General features: G+C 49.5%; 1 protein-coding gene across 2 annotated transcripts in view; it reads left to right on the top strand.

The window, feature by feature from the left end:
• Positions 1 to 1,577: 1,577 nt before the first annotated feature.
• The window catches only part of acsf3 (acyl-CoA synthetase family member 3), a 103,456-nt gene continuing 82,085 nt past the window's right edge, over positions 1,578 to 22,948 (top strand). Inside the window, exons 1-3 of one of the 2 annotated variants that reach the window (XM_070898361.1) lie at positions 1,578 to 1,833; positions 6,938 to 7,712; positions 18,738 to 18,893. In XM_070898361.1, coding sequence (XP_070754462.1) covers positions 6,975 to 7,712; positions 18,738 to 18,893 — 894 coding nt within the window. In that variant the 5' untranslated portion in view covers positions 1,578 to 1,833; positions 6,938 to 6,974. The remainder of the gene's footprint in view (positions 1,834 to 6,937; positions 7,713 to 18,737; positions 18,894 to 22,948) is intronic. The other variant, XM_070898362.1, reaches the window with a different exon arrangement.

Below are 22,948 nucleotides of genomic sequence, written 5' to 3' on the forward strand. Positions count from 1 at the left end.
GGGAGTTGAGGAGAACTTTGTTCACCCAGAGGGTGATGGGGGGTCTGGGCCTCACTGCCTGAAATGGTTGGTAGAGGCAGAAACCCTCATTGCATTTAAAAAGTACTTGGATATGCACCTGAAGTGCCCTAACCTACAGGGCTACGGACCAAGTGCTGAAGAGTGGGATTAGGCTGGATAGCTCTTTGGCGGCCGGCACAGACACAATGGGCTGAATGGCCTCCTTCCATGCCATAAATTTCTATGATTCTATGAGTGACCGAAGTTTCAAAATTCTAATTCTTATTTTCAAATCCCTCCATGGCCTCGCCGCTCCCTATCTCTGTAATCTCCTCCAGCCCCACAACCGCCCCACCCCCACACGAGATGTCTGCGCTTCTCTAATTCTGTCCTCTTGAGCATCCCTGATTATAATCGCTCAACCCATTGGTGGCCGTGCCTTCAGCTGCCTTGGCCCCAAGCTCTGGAACTCCCTGTCTAAACCTCTCTACCTCTCTTTCATCCTTCAAGACACTCCTTAAAATCCACCTCTTTGACCAAGCTTTTGGTCACTTGCGCTAATTTCTACTTATGCAGCTCGGTGTCAAATTTTTAATCGCACAATACTCCTGTGAAGCACCTTGGGACATTTCACTATGTTAAAGGTGCTATATAAATAAAAGTTATTGTTGTTGAAATTATTGGAGTCAACTTGGAACTTGCCTCGTGGGATTTGAACTCATGACTTTTGAGATTCGAGTCCTGCCTGCACCCTGGGGCTAATATTTCATCATCATCATCATAGCAGTCCCTCGGAGTCGAGGATGATTTGCTTCCACACGAGAATTGAGTTCTCAGGTGACTGAAGAGTCCAATGCAGGTGCTACAGTCTCTGTCACACGTGGGACAGCTGGTGGTTGAAGGGACGGGACGGGTGGGTGGGGTGCCTGGATTGCCGCACGCTCCTTCCGCTGTCGACGCTTGGCCTCAGCTTGCTCTCGGCGAAGAGGCTCCAGGTGTTCAGCGCCTTCCCCGGGTGCTTTTCCTCCACGTTGGGCGGTCTTGGGCCAGGGATACCCAAGTGTCGGTGGAGATGTTACATTTTTTCAAGGAGGCTTTGAGGGTGTCCTTGAAGCATTTCCTCTGCTCACCTGGGGCTCGCTTGCCGAAGCTCCGAGTGGAGCGCTTCTTTTGGGAGTCTTGTGTCAGGCATGCAGACGATGTGGCCCGTCCAGCGGAGCTGATCGAACGTGCTCGGTGTTTCGATGCTGGGGATGTTGGCCTGAGCGAGAACGCTGATGCTGGTGCGTCGATCCCGTCAATGGATTTGCAGCATCTTGCGGAGGCAGCGTTGGTGGTACTTCTCCAGTGTTTTGAGGTGCCTGCTGTACATGGTCCACGTCTCTGAAGCATATAGTAAGGCGGTTATCACCACTGCCCTGTCGACCATGAGCTTGGTGCCGGGTTTGAGGTCCTGAGGCCAATATTTATCCCTCAGTCAACATTACTAAACAGATTATCCTGTCACTGTCACGGTGCTGTGCGTGGGAGCTTGCTGTGCGCAATTGGCTGCCGCGTTTCCCACATTACAACACTGACTGCATTCCATAACTACCTGCTGCGCTGAGCCCGAGAATGCGGCCGGCGCCGCAGGAAGGCGGAGTCCTCGTTCCCAAACCTTGCTGAAAGCCCCGGCCGTGGGTAAGGGGTCCTGTCACTGGGCCTGCGGGCCCGGTTGCCAGGGTGACGGGCGGTCCGCGCCGATCCACCTCCGCCGCCCGGACCGCTTCTCCGGCTCCTTGTTCCGCCCCGACTCTTAGTGGCGGCTTCACTTCCGGACCGGCGGACTCTGAGGTAAAATAAATGGCGGACAATGAATCAAAAGCGGAAAGGGAGCGAGCGAGAGGGACATTGTCATCATTCTCCCTTATCATGGAGGGATCCCGGAAACATTTAGAGCCCGTCCCTCTCTGTTTCTCCTCCGCTACCCTCTCTTCCCCCGCCCCCCCCCCCCGCTCTGTGTCTCCCCCCCCCCGCCCCGCTCTGTGTCTCTTTTCCCTCCATTTCCCCGCTCTGTGTCTCCCCTCCCCCCCCTTTCCCCGCTCTGTGTCTCCCCCCCCCTTTCCCCGCTCTGTGTCTCCCCCCCCCTTTCCCCGCTCTGTGTCTCCCCCCCCCTTCCCCGCTCTGTGTCCCCCCCCCCTTCCCCGCTCTGTCTCCCCCCCCCCCGCTCTGTGTCTCTTTTCCCCCCCATTTCCCCGCTCTGTGTCTCCCCCCCCCCTTTCCCCGCTCTGTCTCCCCCCCCTTCCCCGCTCTGTCTCCCCCCCCCCTTTCCCCGCTCTGTGTCTCTCTCCCCCCTCCCCCTTTCCCCACTCTGTGTGTCTTAACTTTCTCCGCCCCCCCCTTTCTCCGCCCCACCTCCTTTCGCCGTCCTCTTTCCTCTCTTCCCACCCCCTCCCTCTCCCCGCTCCTGCCTTCTCTTTCTTCCTCCACCGCCACCCCCCAGCGATACGAGGAAAGAGCGGGGGAGTGGGACTAACTGGATTGCTGCTTGAAATACCCGCGCAGAATCGATGGGCCGAATGGCGGCCTCCTGTGCTCTGATTCTTTGAATAGTGATCTTTTACAAATATAAGAAAATGATTGAATACCTAGCAGGTTTGTCATTAAAAATCCATCTGGTTCACGGATGAAATCTGCCATCGTTACCTTATCTGGCAAATATGTGACTCGAGACCCATGGCAATATGCTTGACTCTTAACTTCCCTCTGAAATGGCCTAGCAAGCCACTCAGTTGTACAAAACCGCTCCGAAAAATAATGAGAATAAAACCGGATGGAGCTCCCGGCATCGACCTCTGCTCCTGCTTCAGACACGACAACGGCACACCCAGCCGAGTCGAACCTGCAAAGTCTCCCTCACCAACATCTGGGGACTTGTGGCAACATTGGGAGAGCTGTCCCACAGACTAGTCAACCAACAGCCTGACATAGTCTTGCTCACAGAATCATACCTTTCTGCCAATGTCCCAGACTCCTCCATCACCATCCCTGGGTATGTCCTGTCTCGCCAGCATAACCGACCCACCACAGGTGGCGGCACAGCGGTATACTGTTGGGAGGGAGTGGCCCTGGGAGTCCTCAACATTGATTCCGGACCCCATGAAGTCTCATGGCTTCAGGACAAGCATAGGCAAGGAAACCTCCTGCTGATTACCACCTACCGCCCTCCCTCAGCTGTTGAATCAGTGCTCCTCCATGTTGAACACCACTTGGAAGAAGCACTGAGAGTAGCAAGGGCACAGAATGTACTCTGGGTGAGGGACTTCAATGTCCATCACCAAGAATAGCTTGGTAACACCACTACTGACCGAGCTGGCTGAGTCCTGAAGGACATTGCTAGCAGACTGAGCCTGTGGTAGGTGGAGAGAGAACCAAGATGACGGAGAAACCTACTTGACCTCGTCTTCACCAATCTACCTGTCGCAGATGCATCTGTCCATGACAGTATTGGTAGAAATAGCAGTCCTTGTGGAGATGAAGTCCCATCTTCACACTGAGGACACCCTCCATCATTTTGTGTGGCACTACCACAGTGCTAAATGGGTTAGATTCAGAACAGAATTAGCAGCTCAAAACTGAGCATCCATGAATCACTGTGGGCCATCAGCAAAAACAGAATTGTATTCCACCACAATCTGTAACCTCATGGCCCGGCATATCCCTCACTCTACCATTTCCATCAAGTCAGGGGACCAACCCTGGTTCAATGAGCAGTGTAGAGGAGCATGCCGGGAGCAACAGCAGGTGCACCTAAAAATTAGGTGCCAACCTGGGGAAGCTGCAACACAGGACTACATGCATGCTAAACAGCAGAAGCAGCATGCTATAGACAGAGCTAAGCGATCCCACAGCTAATGGATCAGATCAAAGCAATGCAGTCCTGCCACACCCAGCCGCGAATGGTGATGGACAATTATAACAACTAAAGGGAGGAGGAGGCTCCATGAATATCCCCATCTTCAATGATGGTGGAGCTCTGCATGTGAGTGCAAAAGACAAGGCTGAAGTGTTTGCAACCATCTTCAACCAGAAGTGCCGAGTGGATGATCCATCGCGGCCTCCTCCTAAGGAGGAGCTAGTCTTCAGCCAATTTGATTCACTCCACGTGATATCAAGAAACGGCTTAGCGCACTGGATACAGAAAAGGCTATGGATATCCCGGCTGTCGTGCTGAAGACTTGTGCTCCAGGACAGCTACAACACTGGCATCGACCCAACAGTGTGAAAAACTGCCCAGGTATATACTGTCCACAAAAAGCAGGACAAATCCAATCCGACCAATTACTGCCCCATCAGTCCACTCCCAATCATCATCATCATAATAGGCAGTCCCTCGAAGCGAGGATGACTTGCTTCCACGCCAAAAAGGGATGAGTTCACAGGTGTTTCAATGAAGGACCTAATATTCCAGATCCCGAACTACATCGTGAAGGGTGGAAGATGCCTGTGCTTGGATTTTTTTAACGTGTGGTGGCCGTTGCATACCAGCCACCACACGGACTTGACAGAGCTAGGTCTTGGTCCAGTGGCAAGGATTACCCAAGACTAACATCATCATCCCAATCATCAGCAAAGTGATGGAAGGTGTTGTTGACAGTGCTATCAAGCGACACTTATCAATAACCTGCTCACGGATGCTCAGCCTTGGTCCAAACATGGACATGAGCAGAATTCCAGAGATGAGGTGAGTGTGACTGCCTTTGACATCAAGGCAGCATCAAGTAGCCCTAGTAAAATTGAAGTCAATGGGAATCAGGAGGAAAACTCTCCACTGGTTGGAGTCTTTCCTATCACAAAGGAAGGTGGTTGTTGGAGGCCAATCATCTCAGCCCCAGGACATCGCTGCATGAGTTCCTCAGGGCAGTGTCCTAAGCCCAACCATCTTCAGCTGCTTCATCAATGACCTTCCCTCCATCTTAGGGTTAGAAGTGGGGATGTTTGCTGATGACTGCACTGTGTTCAGTTCCATTTGCAACTCCGTTCCCGCCTGCAACAAGACCTGGACAATATTCAGGCTTGGGCTGACAAGTGGCAGGTAACATTCGTGCCACACAAGTGCCAGGCAATGACTAGCTCCAAAAAGCGAGAGTCTAACCACTTCTACTTGAGATTAAACCGCATAACCATTGCCAAATCCCCACCATCAACATCCTGGGGGTCACCACTAACCAGAAAGCTAACTGGACCAGCCACATAAATACTGTGGCTACAAGAACAGGTCAGAGGCTGGGTATTCTGCGGCGAGTGTCTCACTCCTGACTCCTCAAAGCCTTTCCACCATCTACAAGGCACAGTGTGATAGAATACTCGCCACTTGCCTGGATGAGTGCAGCTCTAATAACACTCAAGAAACTCGACACCATTTAGGACAACACAGCCCGCTTGATTGGCACCCCATCCACCACCTTAAACATTCACTCCCTCTACCACCAGCGCCCCCTGGCTGCAGTCTTCACCATCCACAAGATGCACTGCAGCAACTCGCCAAGGCTTCTTCGACAGCACCTCCCACACCCGCGACCTCTACCACCGAGAAGGACAAGGGCAGCAGGCATATGAGAACATCACCAACTCCAAGTTCCCCTCCCAAGCTACACACCATCCTGACTTGGAAATATATCGCCGTTCCTTCATCGATGCTGGGTCAAAATCCTGGAACTCCCCACCTCGCCCTCCCCACTAAAGCACTGTGGGAACACCTTCACCACTAGGATTGCAGTGTTCAAGAAGGCAATTAGGGATGGGTAATAATTGCTGGTCTTGCCAGTGATGCCCACATCCCAGGAATTAATAAAATAATGTCAGGCAGCATCTGTGGAGAGAGAGAAACAGAGTTAACATTTCAGGTCAATTACCTATCTTCAGTGATCTTTTATGTCCACCTGAGAGGGCAGACAGGATCTCGGTTCAATGTCTCATCTGAAAAATGGCACCTCAACAGTGTGGCAGTGTTCTCTTAGTTTTTGTACTCGAGTCTCTGGAGTGGGACTCAAACCCACAACTGTTTGACTCGTAGGCATGCGTGCTGCCCACTGAGACATGGCTGACACAAGGTAGATTTGTGAATGTGCTGATACTACATTTTTTATATGAATATGTATTTCTCCCTTCATTTGTAACTTGTCAGTTATTCTAAATGTTTGGAATTCAGTTGGGGGCTGACTCGCCCGATTATTCATTTTTTGTCAATTCAGCTCCCACTTGCCATGAACAGTGGATAGTGACACTCTGCTGAGCTGTGCTTGCGTTCGCTCAAGCAAGGGACTAAAATCTTTATTTTCTTTACATCACCTGGGAGCGTCAGGAGCCACCAAGTGAGATTTCACGTGAAGGATGCTGCGCAGAGACCACCTCCCCTGCAGCAGCTGACTGTGCGAACTCCCAGCCTTAGAGCAATGGTCTGATTGGATGAGGCTGAGCTGCTTTCAGAGCCTGAGGATTGTGAATGTCTCCCTTGGGAGGCACATTACGTTTGCCAAGCACATTGGAGTTAGGACCCTGAATGAGCTAGACTGTGAGACCAGACTTTCATCTATTCAAGCCCAGGTCCCAGAGGTCAAAGGACAGCTCCTGACCCGCTGCTCCATCCAGCTCCTGACCCACTGCCCAGCTCCTGACGCACTGCCCCATCCAGTTCGTGACGCACTGCCCCATCCAGCTCCCCCATCCAGCTCCCGACCCACTGCCCCATCCGGCTCCCGACCCACTGCCCCATCCGGCTCCCGACCCACTGCCCCATCCGGCTCCCGACCCACTGCCCCATCCAGCTCACAAGAGAAAAGAGATCATCACCCCGTGTGTCTGAGTGGATTTAGGCTCAGAGCTCAGAGATGAACATACACAATCCCCATCCATCAGTATTCTTGTAACTCTGACTGTTGCCTTTTTTCTAACTCAGCAGGAAGGGCGGGTTATCCGAGGCCAGAGACAGGATCATGGGTTGTAGAATACTGTCCAGTTTCCTGAGATATACCTCTGGATCAGTATTTCAACACTGTGTCCATTGCTGCGGCCAACGCACTTGTGCTGTCAGTTGTGCAAAGATCCTTAAAAACCTACGGAGGAACCTGGGTACAACAACGTCCTCATTCACAAGAACAGAACAGGTCTTCACCAGAGCTGCCAACTTCGCAGACAGACTTGCAGTTGTAGATGGTAATGGACGGTATACTTACAGGGATCTGTACAGACGCAGCCTGGGCATTTCGAGGAAGATTCAAAGTGCATTGGGATGTTCTGATGGCGACATCAAGGAGCAGAGAATTTCAATCCTGTGTCCCAATGATGTTTCTTATGTGGCTGCCCAGTGGGCCTCTTGGATGAGTGGTGGTGTGGCAGTGCCCCTGTGCAGAAAGCATCCGGCTCCAGAGCTCGAGTATGTTATTCACGATTCTCAGAGTGCTTTAATCATTGTGGAGGAGGATTATGTGGAGCTGGTGACTCCAATCGCCGACAGACTAGGTGTGAAATGCCTTCGGTTACCCAGTTACAGTCTGTCCCAAGAATCGTCCCCTGATACTGTACAACCGCAGCGCTGGGCCGACGCTCCCGTGGCAGATGCCGGTTATGTGGTCACAGACTGGAGTTCCAGAAAAGCCATGATAATGTACACCAGCGGGACAACGGGGCCACCCAAAGGGGTCCTCAGCACCCACGGCATCCTGCGCAGCCAGGTAACTTCCTTCCTTCCTTCCACAATCCATTGCCTGAGCTCTGTGCTGCTCTTCAGCTGGTTACCAGGAGGTGTGTTCAAACACACAGCCCTGATTCAGTGGCCTCCATATTAATCCCTCCACCACGGGTGGGAGAGGGTAAAAATGAAAAAAGGGGGCAGGTGACCCAACCCGCCGCGTACACGGCCATTGTCGATTTCACGGCGCCGAGTTCCGAGGTCTCCAGGGTGGGGCACTTCATTAACATATTTAAATCGGGCTCTCAAAGTGCAGTTGGGAGCCCGATTTAAATGTAACAGTTGCTGCGTGGGTGTTGGGAAAGGGAGATGAGAGATGCCATTTACACCACTCCTCAGGTCCAGGAGGCCTCCCCATTGTCGATTGTGGCCTTTATCCCACTCGACGCGATCGCGGACGCCGCTCCAACCCCCATGTCCCAATGGTCTCTCCCACTCGCCATGATCGCACACAACTGCCCCACCCCCACCTCACCCCACATGTCCCAATGGCGCATCTCACTGCGATCGCCGACATCCCCCACGTCCCAGTAGCCTCCCTCTCCCACTCGCAATCGCCGACACCCCCCCATGTCCCAATGGCGCCTCCCACTCGCAATCGGCGACACCCCCCATGTCCCAATGGCGCCTCCCACTCGCCGAGATCACCGACACTCCCCGTGTCCCAATGGCCTCTCTCGCTATGATCGCTGACATCCCCCCCCCCCCCCACCCGCCAAGTCCCAATGGTGCCTCTCGCTGCGATCGCCGACACCCACCCAACCCCCCCCCCCCAAAGTCCCAATGGCCTCACTCGCCATGATCGCCGACCACCCCCATGTCTCAATGGCCTCTCTCGCTGCGATCACTGAACCCCCCCCAAGTCCCAATGGTCTCTCGCTGCGATCGCCGACAACCACCCAACCCCCCCCCCCCCCCAAAGTCTCAATGGCCTCTCTCGCTGCGATCACTGAACCCCCCCCAAGTCCCAATGGTCTCTCGCTGTGATCGCCGACACCCCCATGTCTCAATGGCCTCTCTCAGCAAGTCTCAATCACTGCTGACACCTCTGCCTTGCGATTGTCGGGGAGCGCCCCTGGGGGTCCCCAGCAGCGACCTCCTGCCGCTGGTTCTCCGCCCGATTTTGGCCGGTTACCGGGTGGGAAACGGGAGAAATTTTTTTAATGAGATCCAGCCATTAAATTCGGCAGTGTCACCCCCGTCCCCGGCGTTGCCGGGTTCTTTGGCTGTTTTCAGCCTCTCCCACACCGCCCTGTAAAAATAGGGTCGAATGTGTCTGTGCTAAAATACCATGGCACTGGCAACCCACTCCCGGGTATCTGTTATTTTACATATAAACCTCCTTGAACCATTCCATTAGATTGCCGCCTGTAACCCACTCCCGGGTATCTGTTATTTTACATATAAACCTCCTTGAACCATTCCATTAGATTGCCGCCTGTAACCCACTCCCGGGTATCTGTTATTTTACATATAAACCTCCTTGAACCATTCCATTAGATTGCCGCCTGTAACCCACTCCCGGGTATCTGTTATTTTATATATAAATCTCCCTGAACCATTCCATTAGATTGCTGCCTGTAACCCACTCCCGGGTGACTGCTATTTTCTATATGAACCTCCCCGATTAGATTCCAGCCTGTAACTCGCTCCCGGGTATCCATTGACACCCAGCATCCACAGCCTTTGGGGGGGTGAGAGCTCCAGGTTTCCAATACCATTTGTGTGAAAAAGTGGGTAATTCCGGATGCAATCGCCGTGATTTCCCATCCTCAGTGCCCTTAAGGCAGAGACATCAATCAATGGCAGTAGGGTTCCTATGTCTGCTGGAACATCTCCAATGGTTGCTGCACAGATTGGGGAGTTTGCAGTATTCCACGTGTGGAGATATCGAAGGTATCATTTTCATTTTGTCCTGATGACATGACAAAGTGTTTTTACGGTGAAGTTCCTTGTCCAGTCAGAGTTCCAGGTAAGGCTCAGCACAATCTGCATGTGGGGTAAGGGTGAAGTTTTCCTGTGAACTCAAGTGTTCCACAAGTTATCTGTCCTCAGTTTTACCCTGTGGGATGACAGTAGTGGCCGGTGGTTTGAATATGTCGCGTGCTGGCCGCCCCACAGCCCCCTCTCCCCCTGGGCAGTAAGTGTAAAGATCACATTACCCTGACTGACCTCCATTGCATCTTGTCTGCTAAATAATTTATGCTCCATGGTGTACAAATCCACTACCGCTACCTAACGATCAAATCATCGCCATTTCTGTCTTGGGTTGGACAGTCAGCATGCCCTCCAATATTTGTGTCATCGTCAATCCTCTCGTCTTTTTACTGTCTTTGTTGCTACTGCTGATATCACACCTTCAGTGCAGCACATCAGTGCAGAGAGAGGAAGCTGCGAATCTTTGCTCACAGTATGATTTTAAGGCTGAGAGGTTAAGAGCTTTCATACATTTGTGCTGTGTATTGTCTGAAGTCAGGTTCTAACTGATAACCAAGTGACTATATCACTAATCATGTTGAGAGCAGATCAGACACTTACCGTCAGGTTAACCCTGGGGGTCTCATTAATATTCATCACATTAACCACGCTCCTGAAAGCGATGTTCCAGCTGAACAGTCACAGCACGGAGCCCTCACACAACTTGACTGCACAATGGAACTGCTGATAGAGTCAACACAAACACCGCATATTTTATACAGTGAAATGACAGCTGAACACAAAGATGTGTACACGAGCTGGTATTATAGACTGTACATGAGCTGGTATTGCAGGTGGTGTTGTAAGGCACTTAGTGTGTGTTGCGCACTAACAGTATGCGTTGTGAGACACTGACAGTGTGTGTTGTGAGACCCTGACAGTGAGCGTTGTGAGACACTGACAGTGTGTGTTGTGAGACACTGACAGTGTGTGTTGTGAGACACTGACAGTGTGTGTTTGTGAGACACTGACAGTGTGTGTTGTGAGACCCTGACAGTGTGTTTGTGTGTGACACTGACAGTGTGTGTTGAGAGACACTGACAGTGTGTGTTGAAAGACACTGACAGTGTGTGTTGTGAGACCCTGACAGTGTGTTGTGAGACCCTGACAGTGTGTGTTGTGAGACACTGACAGTGTGTGTTGTGAGACATTGACAGTGTGTGTTGTGAGACATTGACAGTGTGTGTTTATGAGACACTGACAGTGTGTGTTGTGAGACACTGATAGTGTGTGTTGAGAGACACTGACAGTGTGTGTTTGTGAGACACTGACAGTGTGTGTTGTGAGACACTGACGGTGTGTGTTGTGAGACTCTGACAGTGCGCATTGTGAGACACTGACAGTGTGTGTTGTGAGATACTGACAGTGTGTGTTGTGAGACACTGACAGTGTGTGTTGTGGGACACTGACAGTGTGTGTTGTGGGACACTGACAGTGTATGTTGAGAGACACTGACATTGTGTGTTGTGAGACACCGACAGTGTGTGTTGTGAGACACCGACAGTGTGTGTTGTGAGACACTGACAGTGCGCGTTGTGAGACACTGACAGTGTGTCTTAAGAGACACTGACAGTGTGTGTTGTGAGACACTGACAGTGTGTGTTGAGAGACACTGACAGTGTGTGTTGTGAGACACTGACGGTGTGTGTTGTGAGACACTGACGGTGTGTATTGTGAGACCCTGACGGTGTGTGTTGTGAGACACGGACGGTGTGCGTTGTGAGACACTGACAGTGTGCATTGTGAGACACTGACGGTGTGTGTTGAGAGACATTGACGGTGTGCGTTGTGAGACACTGACAGTGTGTGTTGTGAGACACTGACAGTGTGTGTTGTGAGACACTGACAGAGACCCTGACAGTGTGTGTTGTGAGACCCTGACAGTGTGTGTTGTGAGACCCTGACAGTGTGTGTTGTGAGACACTGACAGTGTGTGTTTGTGAGACACTGACAGTGTGTGTTGAGAGACACTGACAGTGTGTGTTGTGAGACACTGACAGTGTGTGTTTGTGAGACACTGACAGTGTGTGTTGAGAGACCCTGACAGTGTGTTGTGAGACACTGACAGTGTGTGTTGTGTGACACTGACAGTGTGTGTTGTGAGACCCTGACAGTGTGTTGTGAGACACTGACAGTGTGTTGAGAGACACTGACTGTGTGTGTTGAGAGACACTGACTGTGTGTGTTGTGAGACCCTGACAGTGTGTGTTGTGAGACCCTGACAGTGTGTGTTGTGAGACACTGACAGTGTGCGTTGTGAGACACTGACAGTGTGCGTTGTGAGACACTGACAGTGTGCGTTGTGAGACACTGACAGTGTGCGTTGTGAGACACTGACAGTGTGTGTTTGTGAGACACTGACTGTGTGTTTGTGAGACATAAAGAACATAATAGAACATAAGAATTAGGAACAGGAGTAGGCCATCAAGCCCCTCGAGCCTGCTCCGCCATTCAATAAGATCATGGCTGATCTGACCGTGGACTCAGCTCCACTTATCCGCCCTCTCCCCGTAACCCTTAATTCCCTTATTGGTTAAAAATCTATCTATCTGTGACTTGAATACATTCAATGAACTAACCTCAACTGCTTCCTTGGGCAGAGAGTTCCACTGATTCACAACCCTCTGAGAGAAGAAATTCCTTCTCAACTCAGTTTTAAATTGGCTCTCCCGTATTTTGAGGCTGTGCCCCCTAGTTCTAGTCTCCCCTACCAGTGGAAACAACCTCTCTGCCTCTATCTTGTCTATCCCTTTCATGATTTTAAATGTTTGTATAAGATCACCCCTCATCCTTCTGAACTCCAATGAGTAAAGACCCAGTCTACTCAATCTATCATCATAAGGTAACCCCCTCATCTCCGGAATCAGCCTAGTGAATCGTCTCTGTACCCCCTCCAAAGCCAGTATATCCTTCCTTAAGTAAGGTGACCAAAACTGCACGCTGTACACCAGGTGCGGCCTCACCAATACCTGATACTGTTGCAGCTGGACCTCCCTAATAATAATAATAATTATTATTATTATGTTATTATCATGTGTTGTGAGACACTGACAGTGTGTGTCGTGTGACACTGACAGTGTGCGTTGTGAGACAGACAGTGTGTGTTGTGAGACACTGACAGTGTGTGTTATGAGACACTGACAGTGTGTGTTGTGAGACACTGACAGTGTGTTGTGAGACCCTGACAGTGTGTTGTGAGACACTGACAGTGTGTGTTGTGAGACACTGACTGTGTGTTTGTGAGACATAAAGAACATAATAGAACATAAGAATTAGGAACAGGAGTAGGCCATCAAGCCCCTCGAGCCTGCTCCGCCATTCAATAAGATCATGGCTGATCTGGCCGTGGACTCAGCTCCACTTTTCCGCCCTCTCCCCGTAACCCTTAATTCCCTTATTGGTTAAAAATCTATCTATCTGTGACTTGAATACATTCAATGAGCTAGCCTCAACTGCTTCCTTGGGCAGATAATTCCACAGGTTCACAACCCTCTGGGAGAAGAAATTCCTTCTCAACTCAGTTTTAAATTGGCTCCCCCGTATTTTGAGGCTGTGCCCCCTAGTTCTAGTCTCCCCTAGCAGTGGAAACAACCTCTCTGCCTCTATCTTGTCTATCCCTTTCATGATTTTAAATGTTTGTATAAGATCACCCCTCATCCTTCTGAACTCCAATGAGTAAAGACCCAGTCTACTCAATCTATCATCATAAGGTAACCCCCTCATCTCCGGAATCAGCCTAGTGAATCGTCTCTGTACCCCCTCCAAAGCTAGTATATCCTTCCTTAAGTAAGGTGACCAAAACTGCACGCAGTACTCCAGGTGCGGCCTTACCAATACTCTATACAGTTGCAGCAGGACCTTCTTATAATAATAATAATTATTATTATTATGTTATTATTATGTGTTGTGAGACAATGACAGTGTGTGTTGTGAGACACTGACAGTGTGTGTTGAGAGATACTGACAGTGTGTGTTGTGAGACACTGACAGTGTGTGTTGTGTGACACTGACAGTGTGTGTTGTGAGACACTGACGGTGTGTGTTGAGAGACACTGACAGTGTGTGTTGAGAGACACTGACAGTGTGTGTTGAGAGACACTGACAGTGTGTGTTGTGTGACACTGACAGTGTGTGTTGTGAGACACTGACAGTGTGTGTTGTGAGACCCTGACAGTGTGTTGTGAGACACTGACAGTGTGTGTTGTGAGACCCTGACAGTGTGTGTTTGTGAGACACTGACAGTGTGTGTTGTGAGATACTGACAGTGTGTGTTGTGAGACACTGGCAGTGTGTGTTGAGAGACACTGACAGTGTGTGTTGAGAGACACTGACAGTGTGTGTTTGTGAGACACTGACAGTGTGTGTTGTGAGACACTGACGGTGTGTGTTGTGAGACTCTGACAGTGCGCATTGTGAGACACTGACAGTGTGTGTTGTGAGATACTGACAGTGTGTGTTGTGAGACACTGACAGTGTGTGTTGTGGGACACTGACAGTGTGTGTTGTGGGACACTGACAGTGTATGTTGAGAGACACTGACATTGTGTGTTGTGAGACACCGACAGTGTGTGTTGTGAGACACCGACAGTGTGTGTTGTGAGACACTGACAGTGCGCGTTGTGAGACACTGACAGTGTGTCTTAAGAGACACTGACAGTGTGTGTTGTGAGACACTGACAGTGTGTGTTGTGAGACCCTGACGGTGTGTGTTGTGAGACACTGACGGTGTGCGTTGTGAGACACTGACAGTGTGCATTGTGAGACACTGACGGTGTGTGTTGAGAGACATTGACGGTGTGCATTGTGAGACACTGACAGTGTGTGTTGTGAGACACTGACAGTGTGTGTTGTGAGACACTGACAGAGACCCTGACAGTGTGTGTTGTGAGACCCTGACAGTGTGTGTTGTGAGACCCTGACAGTGTGTGTTGTGAGACACTGACAGTGTGTGTTTGTGAGACACTGACAGTGTGTGTTGAGAGACACTGACAGTGTGTGTTGAAAGACACTGACAGTGTGTGTTGTGTGACACTGACAGTGTGTGTTGTGAGACCCTGACAGTGTGTTGTGAGACACTGACAGTGTGTTGAGAGACACTGACTGTGTGTGTTGAGAGACACTGACTGTGTGTGTTGTGAGACCCTGACAGTGTGTGTTGTGAGACCCTGACAGTGTGTGTTGTGAGACACTGACAGTGTGCGTTGTGAGACACTGACAGTGTGCGTTGTGAGACACTGACAGTGTGCGTTGTGAGACACTGACAGTGTGCGTTGTGAGACACTGACAGTGTGTGTTTGTGAGACACTGACTGTGTGTTTGTGAGACATAAAGAACATAATAGAACATAAGAATTAGAAACAGGAGTAGGCCATCAAGCCCCTCGAGCCTGCTCCGCCATTCAATAAGATCATGGCTGATCTGACCGTGGACTCAGCTCCACTTATCCGCCCTCTCCCCGTAACCCTTAATTCCCTTATTGGTTAAAAATCTATCTATCTGTGACTTGAATACATTCAATGAACTAACCTCAACTGCTTCCTTGGGCAGAGAGTTCCACTGATTCACAACCCTCTGAGAGAAGAAATTCCTTCTCAACTCAGTTTTAAATTGGCTCTCCCGTATTTTGAGGCTGTGCCCCCTAGTTCTAGTCTCCCCTACCAGTGGAAACAACCTCTCTGCCTCTATCTTGTCTATCCCTTTCATGATTTTAAATGTTTGTATAAGATCACCCCTCATCCTTCTGAACTCCAATGAGTAAAGACCCAGTCTACTCAATCTATCATCATAAGGTAACCCCCTCATCTCCGGAATCAGCCTAGTGAATCGTCTCTGTACCCCCTCCAAAGCCAGTATATCCTTCCTTAAGTAAGGTGACCAAAACTGCACGTTGTACACCAGGTGCGGCCTCACCAATACCTGATACTGTTGCAGCTGGACCTCCCTAATAATAATAATTATTATTATTATGTTATTATCATGTGTTGTGAGACACTGACAGTGTGTGTCGTGTGACACTGACAGTGTGCGTTGTGAGACAGACAGTGTGTGTTGTGAGACACTGACAGTGTGTGTTATGAGACACTGACAGTGTGTTTGTGAGACACTGACAGTGTGTGTTGTGAGACACTGACAGTGTGTTGTGAGACCCTGACAGTGTGTTGTGAGACACTGACAGTGTGTGTTGTGAGACACTGACTGTGTGTTTGTGAGACATAAAGAACATAATAGAACATAAGAATTAGGAACAGGAGTAGGCCATCAAGCCCCTCGAGCCTGCTCCGCCATTCAATAAGATCATGGCTGATCTGGCCGTGGACTCAGCTCCACTTTTCCGCCCTCTCCCCGTAACCCTTAATTCCCTTATTGGTTAAAAATCTATCTATCTGTGACTTGAATACATTCAATGAGCTAGCCTCAACTGCTTCCTTGGGCAGATAATTCCACAGGTTCACAACCCTCTGGGAGAAGAAATTCCTTCTCAACTCAGTTTTAAATTGGCTCCCCCGTATTTTGAGGCTGTGCCCCCTAGTTCTAGTCTCCCCTAGCAGTGGAAACAACCTCTCTGCCTCTATCTTGTCTATCCCTTTCATGATTTTAAATGTTTGTATAAGATCACCCCTCATCCTTCTGAACTCCAATGAGTAAAGACCCAGTCTACTCAATCTATCATCATAAGGTAACCCCCTCATCTCCGGAATCAGCCTAGTGAATCGTCTCTGTACCCCCTCCAAAGCTAGTATATCCTTCCTTAAGTAAGGTGACCAAAACTGCACGCAGTACTCCAGGTGCGGCCTTACCAATACTCTATACAGTTGCAGCAGGACCTCCCTAATAATAATAATAATTATTATTATTATGTTATTATTATGTGTTGTGAGACAATGACAGTGTGTGTTGTGAGACACTGACAGTGTGTGTTGAGAGATACTGACAGTGTGTGTTGTGAGACACTGACAGTGTGTGTTGTGTGACACTGACAGTGTGTGTTGTGAGACACTGACGGTGTGTGTTGAGAGACACTGACAGTGTGTGTTGAGAGACACTGACAGTGTGTGTTGAGAGACACTGACAGTGTGTGTTGTGTGACACTGACAGTGTGTGTTGTGAGACACTGACAGTGTGTGTTGTGAGACCCTGACAGTGTGTTGTGAGACACTGACAGTGTGTGTTGTGAGACCCTGACAGTGTGTGTTTGTGAGACACTGACAGTGTGTGTTGTGAGACAATGATAGTGTGTGTTGTGAGACACTGACGGTGTGTGTTGTGAGACTCTGACAGTGCGCGTTGTGAGACACTGACAGTGCGTGTTGTGAGACCCTGACAGTGCGTGTTGTGAGACCCTGACAGTGCGTGTTGTGAGACCCTGACAGTGTGTGTTGTGAGACACTGACAGTGCGCGTTGTGAGACACTGATAGTGTGTGTTGAGAGACACTGACAGAGTGTGTTTGTGAGACACTGACAGAGTGTGTTTGTGAGACACTGACAGTGTGTGTTGTGAGACACTGACGGTGTGTGTTGTGAGACTCTGACAGTGCGCGTTGTGAGACCCTGACAGTGCGTGTTGTGAGACCCTGACAGTGCGTGTTGTGAGACACTGACAGTGCGCGTTGTGAGACACTGACAGTGTGCGTTGTGAGACACTGACAGTGTGCGTTGTTCACCGACAGTGTGTGTTGTGAGACACTGACGGTGTGCGTTGTGAGACACTGACAGTGTGCATTGTGAGACACTGACGGTGTGTGTTGAGAGACACTGACGGTGTGTGTTGAGAGACACTGACGGTGTGTGTTGAGAGACACTGACGGTGTGTGTTGAGAGACACTGACGGTATGTGTTGAGAGACACTGACGGTGTGGGTTGTGAGACACTGACAGTGTGCGTTGTGAGATACTGACAGTGTGTGTTTGTGAGACACTGACAATGTGTGTTGTGAGACACTGACAGTGTGTTGAGAGACACTGACATTGTGTGTTGTGAGACACCGACAGTATGTGTTGTGAGACACTGACAGTGTGTTTGTGAGACACTGACAGTGTGTGTTGTGAGACACTGACAGTGTGTGTTTGTGAGACACTGACAGTGTGTGTTGTGGGACACTGACAGTGTGTGTTGTGAGACACTGACAGTGTATGTTGAGAGACACTGACGTGTGTTGTGAGACACCGACAGTGTGTGTTGTGAGACACTGACAGTGCGCGTTGTGAGACACTGACAGTGCGCGTTGTGAGACACTGACAGTGTGTCTTAAGAGACACTGACAGTGTGTGTTGTGAGACACTGACAGTGTGTGTTGAGAAACACTGACAGTGTGTGTTGTGAGACACTGACAGTGTGTGTTGTGAGACACTGACAGTGTGTGTTGAGAGACACTGACAGTGTGTGTTGTGAGACACTGACGGTGTGTTGAGAGACACTGACGGTGTGTGTTGAGAGACACTGACGGTGTGCGTTGAGAGACACTGACGGTGTGGGTTGTGAGACACTGACAGTGTGCGTTGTGAGACACTGACATTGTGTGTTGAGAGACACTGACATTGTGTGTTGAGAGACACTGACATTGTGTGTTGTGAGACACCGACAGTATGTTTTGTGAGACACTGACAGTGTGTGTTTGTGAGACACTGACAGTGTGTGTTGTGAGACACTGACAGTGTGTGTTGTGAGACACTGACAGTGTGTGTTGAGAGACACTGACAGTGTGTGTTGTTCACCGACAGTGTGTGTTGTGAGACACTGACGGTGTGTGTTGAGAGACACTGACAGTGCGCGTTGTGAGACACTGACAGTGCGCGTTGTGAGACACTGACAGTGTGTGTTGTGAGGTACTGACAGTGTGCGTTGTGAGACACTGACAGTGTATGTTGTGAGACACTGACAGTGTGTGTTGTGAGACACTGACAGTGTATGTTGTGAGACACTGACAGTGCGCGTTGTGAGACACTGACAGTGCGCGTTGTGAGACACTGACAGTGTGTGTTGTGCACTGACAGTGTGTGCTTTGAGACACTGACAGTCTCTGTTACTCTGCAGGTGACCTGCCTGGTGAAACAGTGGGGATGGAGCAAGGACGATGTGATTCTACACGTCCTACCACTACATCACATCCATGGTGTCCTCAATAAACTTCTGTGCCCTCTCTGGGTGGGGGCTTCCTGCGTGATGCTGCCAGAATTCAAACCCCAGCAGGTAAGTAGGAAACAATGCAAGCACAATTGTAAAAGAATGAAGTGGAACGAGTATTTTGCGAAAGTCTTCTGTCATGGAATTCACTAAAAAACACTGTTTGCTTCAGTAATCTAATTTCCTGAACTTTGTCAGAAGTATCCAGCTACTCTCGATGAAGTAACAGTGCATCAAATATTGTGCAGTGAGGGTTTGCTCTGTATCACTGGGTGAGGAATGTAGATTCGAATGTTGTGATGGTTTCTCGGTGTTTGGCTCCATATCTGTCCGAGGTAGGCGGACATCAGTCGCTTTGAGCTTCAGCCTCTCACCTGGCTAACAATTAAAAAGCTTGGCTGTTTGCAGCTCCAATTTCAGGTCTCTCTGTGCTTGTGTTACTGTCTCAGCCAGCAGTCATCGCTTATGTGGCTGGCTGTAATTGTGTTAGAGAATCTCACAGAAATTACAGCGAATTTGTTTCTCTGTTGCTGGTGCTTGGTCTGATGAGCAGTGCTCTGGCAGTGGGTAATAGTGGAGTGATCTGGTGCCCCAGTCATCGCGTTCGTGGCTGAGAAAAAGTTGGGGATCTGCACTGGGATATAAACTGATTTCAGTGCACAGGGAAAGCTCAGGCCGAACACTGCAGTCATGGATTTTAAGTGGAATTAGTAATGATGAGGGATGGAGCAGCACGAGAGCATGTGGCTACCGGGTGTGTTGGAGGCTGGTGATTGATTGCCCTCTGTATCCGAGCTCGCGACCATGCTGCTTGGTGACACAGGTGGATCAATGAGCTGACATTGAGCAACGAGGCTGTTTCAGCGTCTTGGCGCGTTATTTAAAGCCAGTGGGGTAATTGACAGGAAAGGGCTCCGAGAGAATGCAATTTCGAACAATGTGCGTTGACACGACAGGTGTCTGTGGGGCTGAGGCACTCGGGAGACTGTTGATGATGTGAAATCGGTAAGCAGCCTTTTCCTGGCCTTGTTTCAGGTGAGATTGAGCCTGTGAAGGACACATATTGGCTTTGTAGATGCTTCCCCTTGGATAGATACTTCACCAGGAAAAACTAGGCTAAAGCAACGTTTGACTTCCCAGTGTACTGCAGTCGGCCTATAATAACATTGTGGAGTATTGCCTTGTCTCCCTGGTAATTGCTCGATAATTAAATACAGATTTACAGGGTGTATGCTGCAGAATAATTGGGACCTGGGACAGATCAATTGAGCGCTTCCTACAGGAGTGAAGTTTTGCAGTTTGTGAACAGTCTCTGTAGTTGACATTGATTGAAAGTCTTTAACTCAGTCCCATTGATTGATTGCATTGTACACTATATAGAGAGATCTCCTGAAATCATCTGCTTTACCAGGATTTTCCTTCATCTAGTCCCTTCTCGCATCTCTCAGGAATGTCTCAAACTGCTTCATATACACTGACTTGCTTTAGCAATATAGTCACTGTTTAGATAAATACAACAGGCTTTGTACATAGTAAGATGTCACAACCAGTAATGTGATGAATGACAAGTTAATCTTTTTGGTGGTATTAGGTGAGGGAAAAATGTTGGCCAGGACACTCGAGAACTCACTGCTCCTCTTTGAATTGTAGCATGAGATCATTAATGCATTGATGAACCAAAGAAATCGTCAGATGGGACGTCGATTCAATGTCAGTCTAAGGCACAGAAGGTCCGACAGTGCAGCACTACCTCAGTACTGCTCCTCCGACAGTGCAGCACACCTTCAGTACTGCCACTCCGACAGTGCAGCTCTCCCTCAGTACTGCCCCTCCGACCGTGCAGCGCTTCCTCAGTACTGCCCTTCCAACAATGCAGCGCTCCCTCAGTACTGCCCCTCCGACAGTGCAGCACTCCCTCAGCACTGCCCCTCCGACAGTGCTGTGCTCCCTCAGTGCTGCCCCTCCGACAGTGCGGCGCTCCCTCAGTGCTGCCCCTCCGACAGTGCAGCACTCCCTCAGTACTGCCCCTCCGACAGTGCAGCACTCCCTCAGTACTGCCCCTCTGACAGTGCAGCACTCCCTCAGTACTGCCCCTCCGACAGTGCAGCACTCCCTCAATACTGCCCAAGTCCTGGAGTGAGGCTTAAACCCACAACTTTCTGAATTGGCGCTATCAACTGAGCCAAGGCAATTGCCGTAAAACGGTGGGAATGCTCAGTCTGAGGCAGTGGTGTTAAGGTGAGGGCAGAGTCAACACGGATTTATGAAAGGGAAATCATGTTTGATAAATCTGTTGGAGTTTTTTGAGGTTGTTACGAGTAGAATAGATAAGGCGGGACCAGTGGATGTGGTGTATTTGGATTTTGAGAAGGCATTCGATAAGGTGCCACACAAGAGGTTATTAAACAATATAAGGGCTCATGGGATTGGGGGTAATATACTAGCATGGATTGAGGATTGGTTAATGGACAGAAAACAAAAGTAGGAAACATAGAAACATAGAAAATAGGTGCGGGAGTAGGCCATTCGGCCCTTCGAGCCTGCACCACCATTCAATAAGATCATGGCTGATCATTCAACCTCAGTACCCCTTTCCTGCTTTCTCTCCATACCCATTGATCCCTTTAGCCATAAGGGCCACATCTAACTCCCTTTTGAACATATCTAACGAACTAGCCTCAACAACTTTTTGCGGTAGAGAATTCCACAGGTTCACAACTCTCTGAGTGAAGAAGTTTCTCCTCATCTCGGTCCTCAATGGCTTACCCCTTATCCTTAGACTGTGACCCCTGGTTCTGGACTTCCCCAGCATCGGGAATAAATGGGTTGGCAGGCTGTAACTAGTGGGGTGCACAGGGATCGGTGCTTGGGCCTCAGCTATTCACAATCTATAATCAATGATTTGGATGAGGAGACCAAGTACAATATATCCAAGTTCGCTAATACAAAGCGAGGTGAGAATATAGGTTTTATGAGGAGGATGCAAGGAGGCTTCAAGGGGATATAGACAGGGTAAGGGAATGGACAGGAACATGGTAAATGGAATATAATGTGGAGAAATGTGAAGTTATCCACTTTGGTCGGAAAAATAAAAAAGCAGAGTATTTTTTAAATGGTGAGAGATTGGGAAATGTTGGTGTTCAGAGGGACCTGGGTGTCCTACACAAATCACTGAAAGTTAACATGCAGGCACAGCAAGCAATTAAGAAAGCAAATGGTATGTTGGTCTTTATTACAAGAGGATTTATATAGGGCCCTGGTTAGACCGCACCTGGAGTATTGTGTACAGTTTTGGTCTCCTTACCTAAGGAAGGATATACTTGCTATTGAGGGAATGCAACGAAGGTTCACCAGGCTGATTCCTGGGATGGGAGGATTGTCCTCTGAGGAGAGATTGAGCAGACTAGGCCTATATTCTCGACAGTTTAGAAGAATGAGAGGTGATCTCATTGAAACATACAACATTGTTCCAGGGCTTGACAGGGTAGACGCAGGGAGGATGTTTCCCCTGGCTGGGGAGTCTAGAATCAGGGGTCACAGTCTCAGAATAAGGGGTCGGCCATTTAGGACTGAGATGAGGAGAAACTTCTTCACTCAGAGGGTGAATCTTTAGAATTTTCTACCCCAGAGGGCTGTGCAAACTTAGTCTTTGAGTACTTTCAATACAGAGATCGATAGATTTTTGAATATTAAGGGAATCAAGGGACATAGGGGCAGTGCAGGAAAGTGGAAGTGAGGTAGAAGATCAGCCATGATCTTATTATCTTATTGAATGGCGGAGTAGGCTCGAAGGGCCGAATGGTCTATTGCTGCTCCTAATTCTTATGTTCCTGCTGACTGTGCTGTGGGACCTGGAAGCTCCTCGGCTCACCCGATGGTACCTGATGCTTCAGAAAGACTCGTTCTGCTTTTCTAATTATAACTGAAACAAAGCAATTCAAATTTATAACGTAGAATTCAGTAGCACATACCACATCTTACTACTATTTGCACTGCAATGGCGGGGCTGCCCCATTCTTTTGTGAACACTGAAGATAGGGGATCCAGGAATACTGGGTAAGATCTGGGTTCACTGGGAAAGGGATCTGGGATCTAGGGGCATTGGAGAGGCTGGTCTCAGG

The sequence above is a fragment of the Pristiophorus japonicus genome, chromosome 13, assembly GCF_044704955.1.
Source record: "Pristiophorus japonicus isolate sPriJap1 chromosome 13, sPriJap1.hap1, whole genome shotgun sequence".
Classification (NCBI taxonomy): domain Eukaryota; kingdom Metazoa; phylum Chordata; class Chondrichthyes; family Pristiophoridae; genus Pristiophorus; species Pristiophorus japonicus.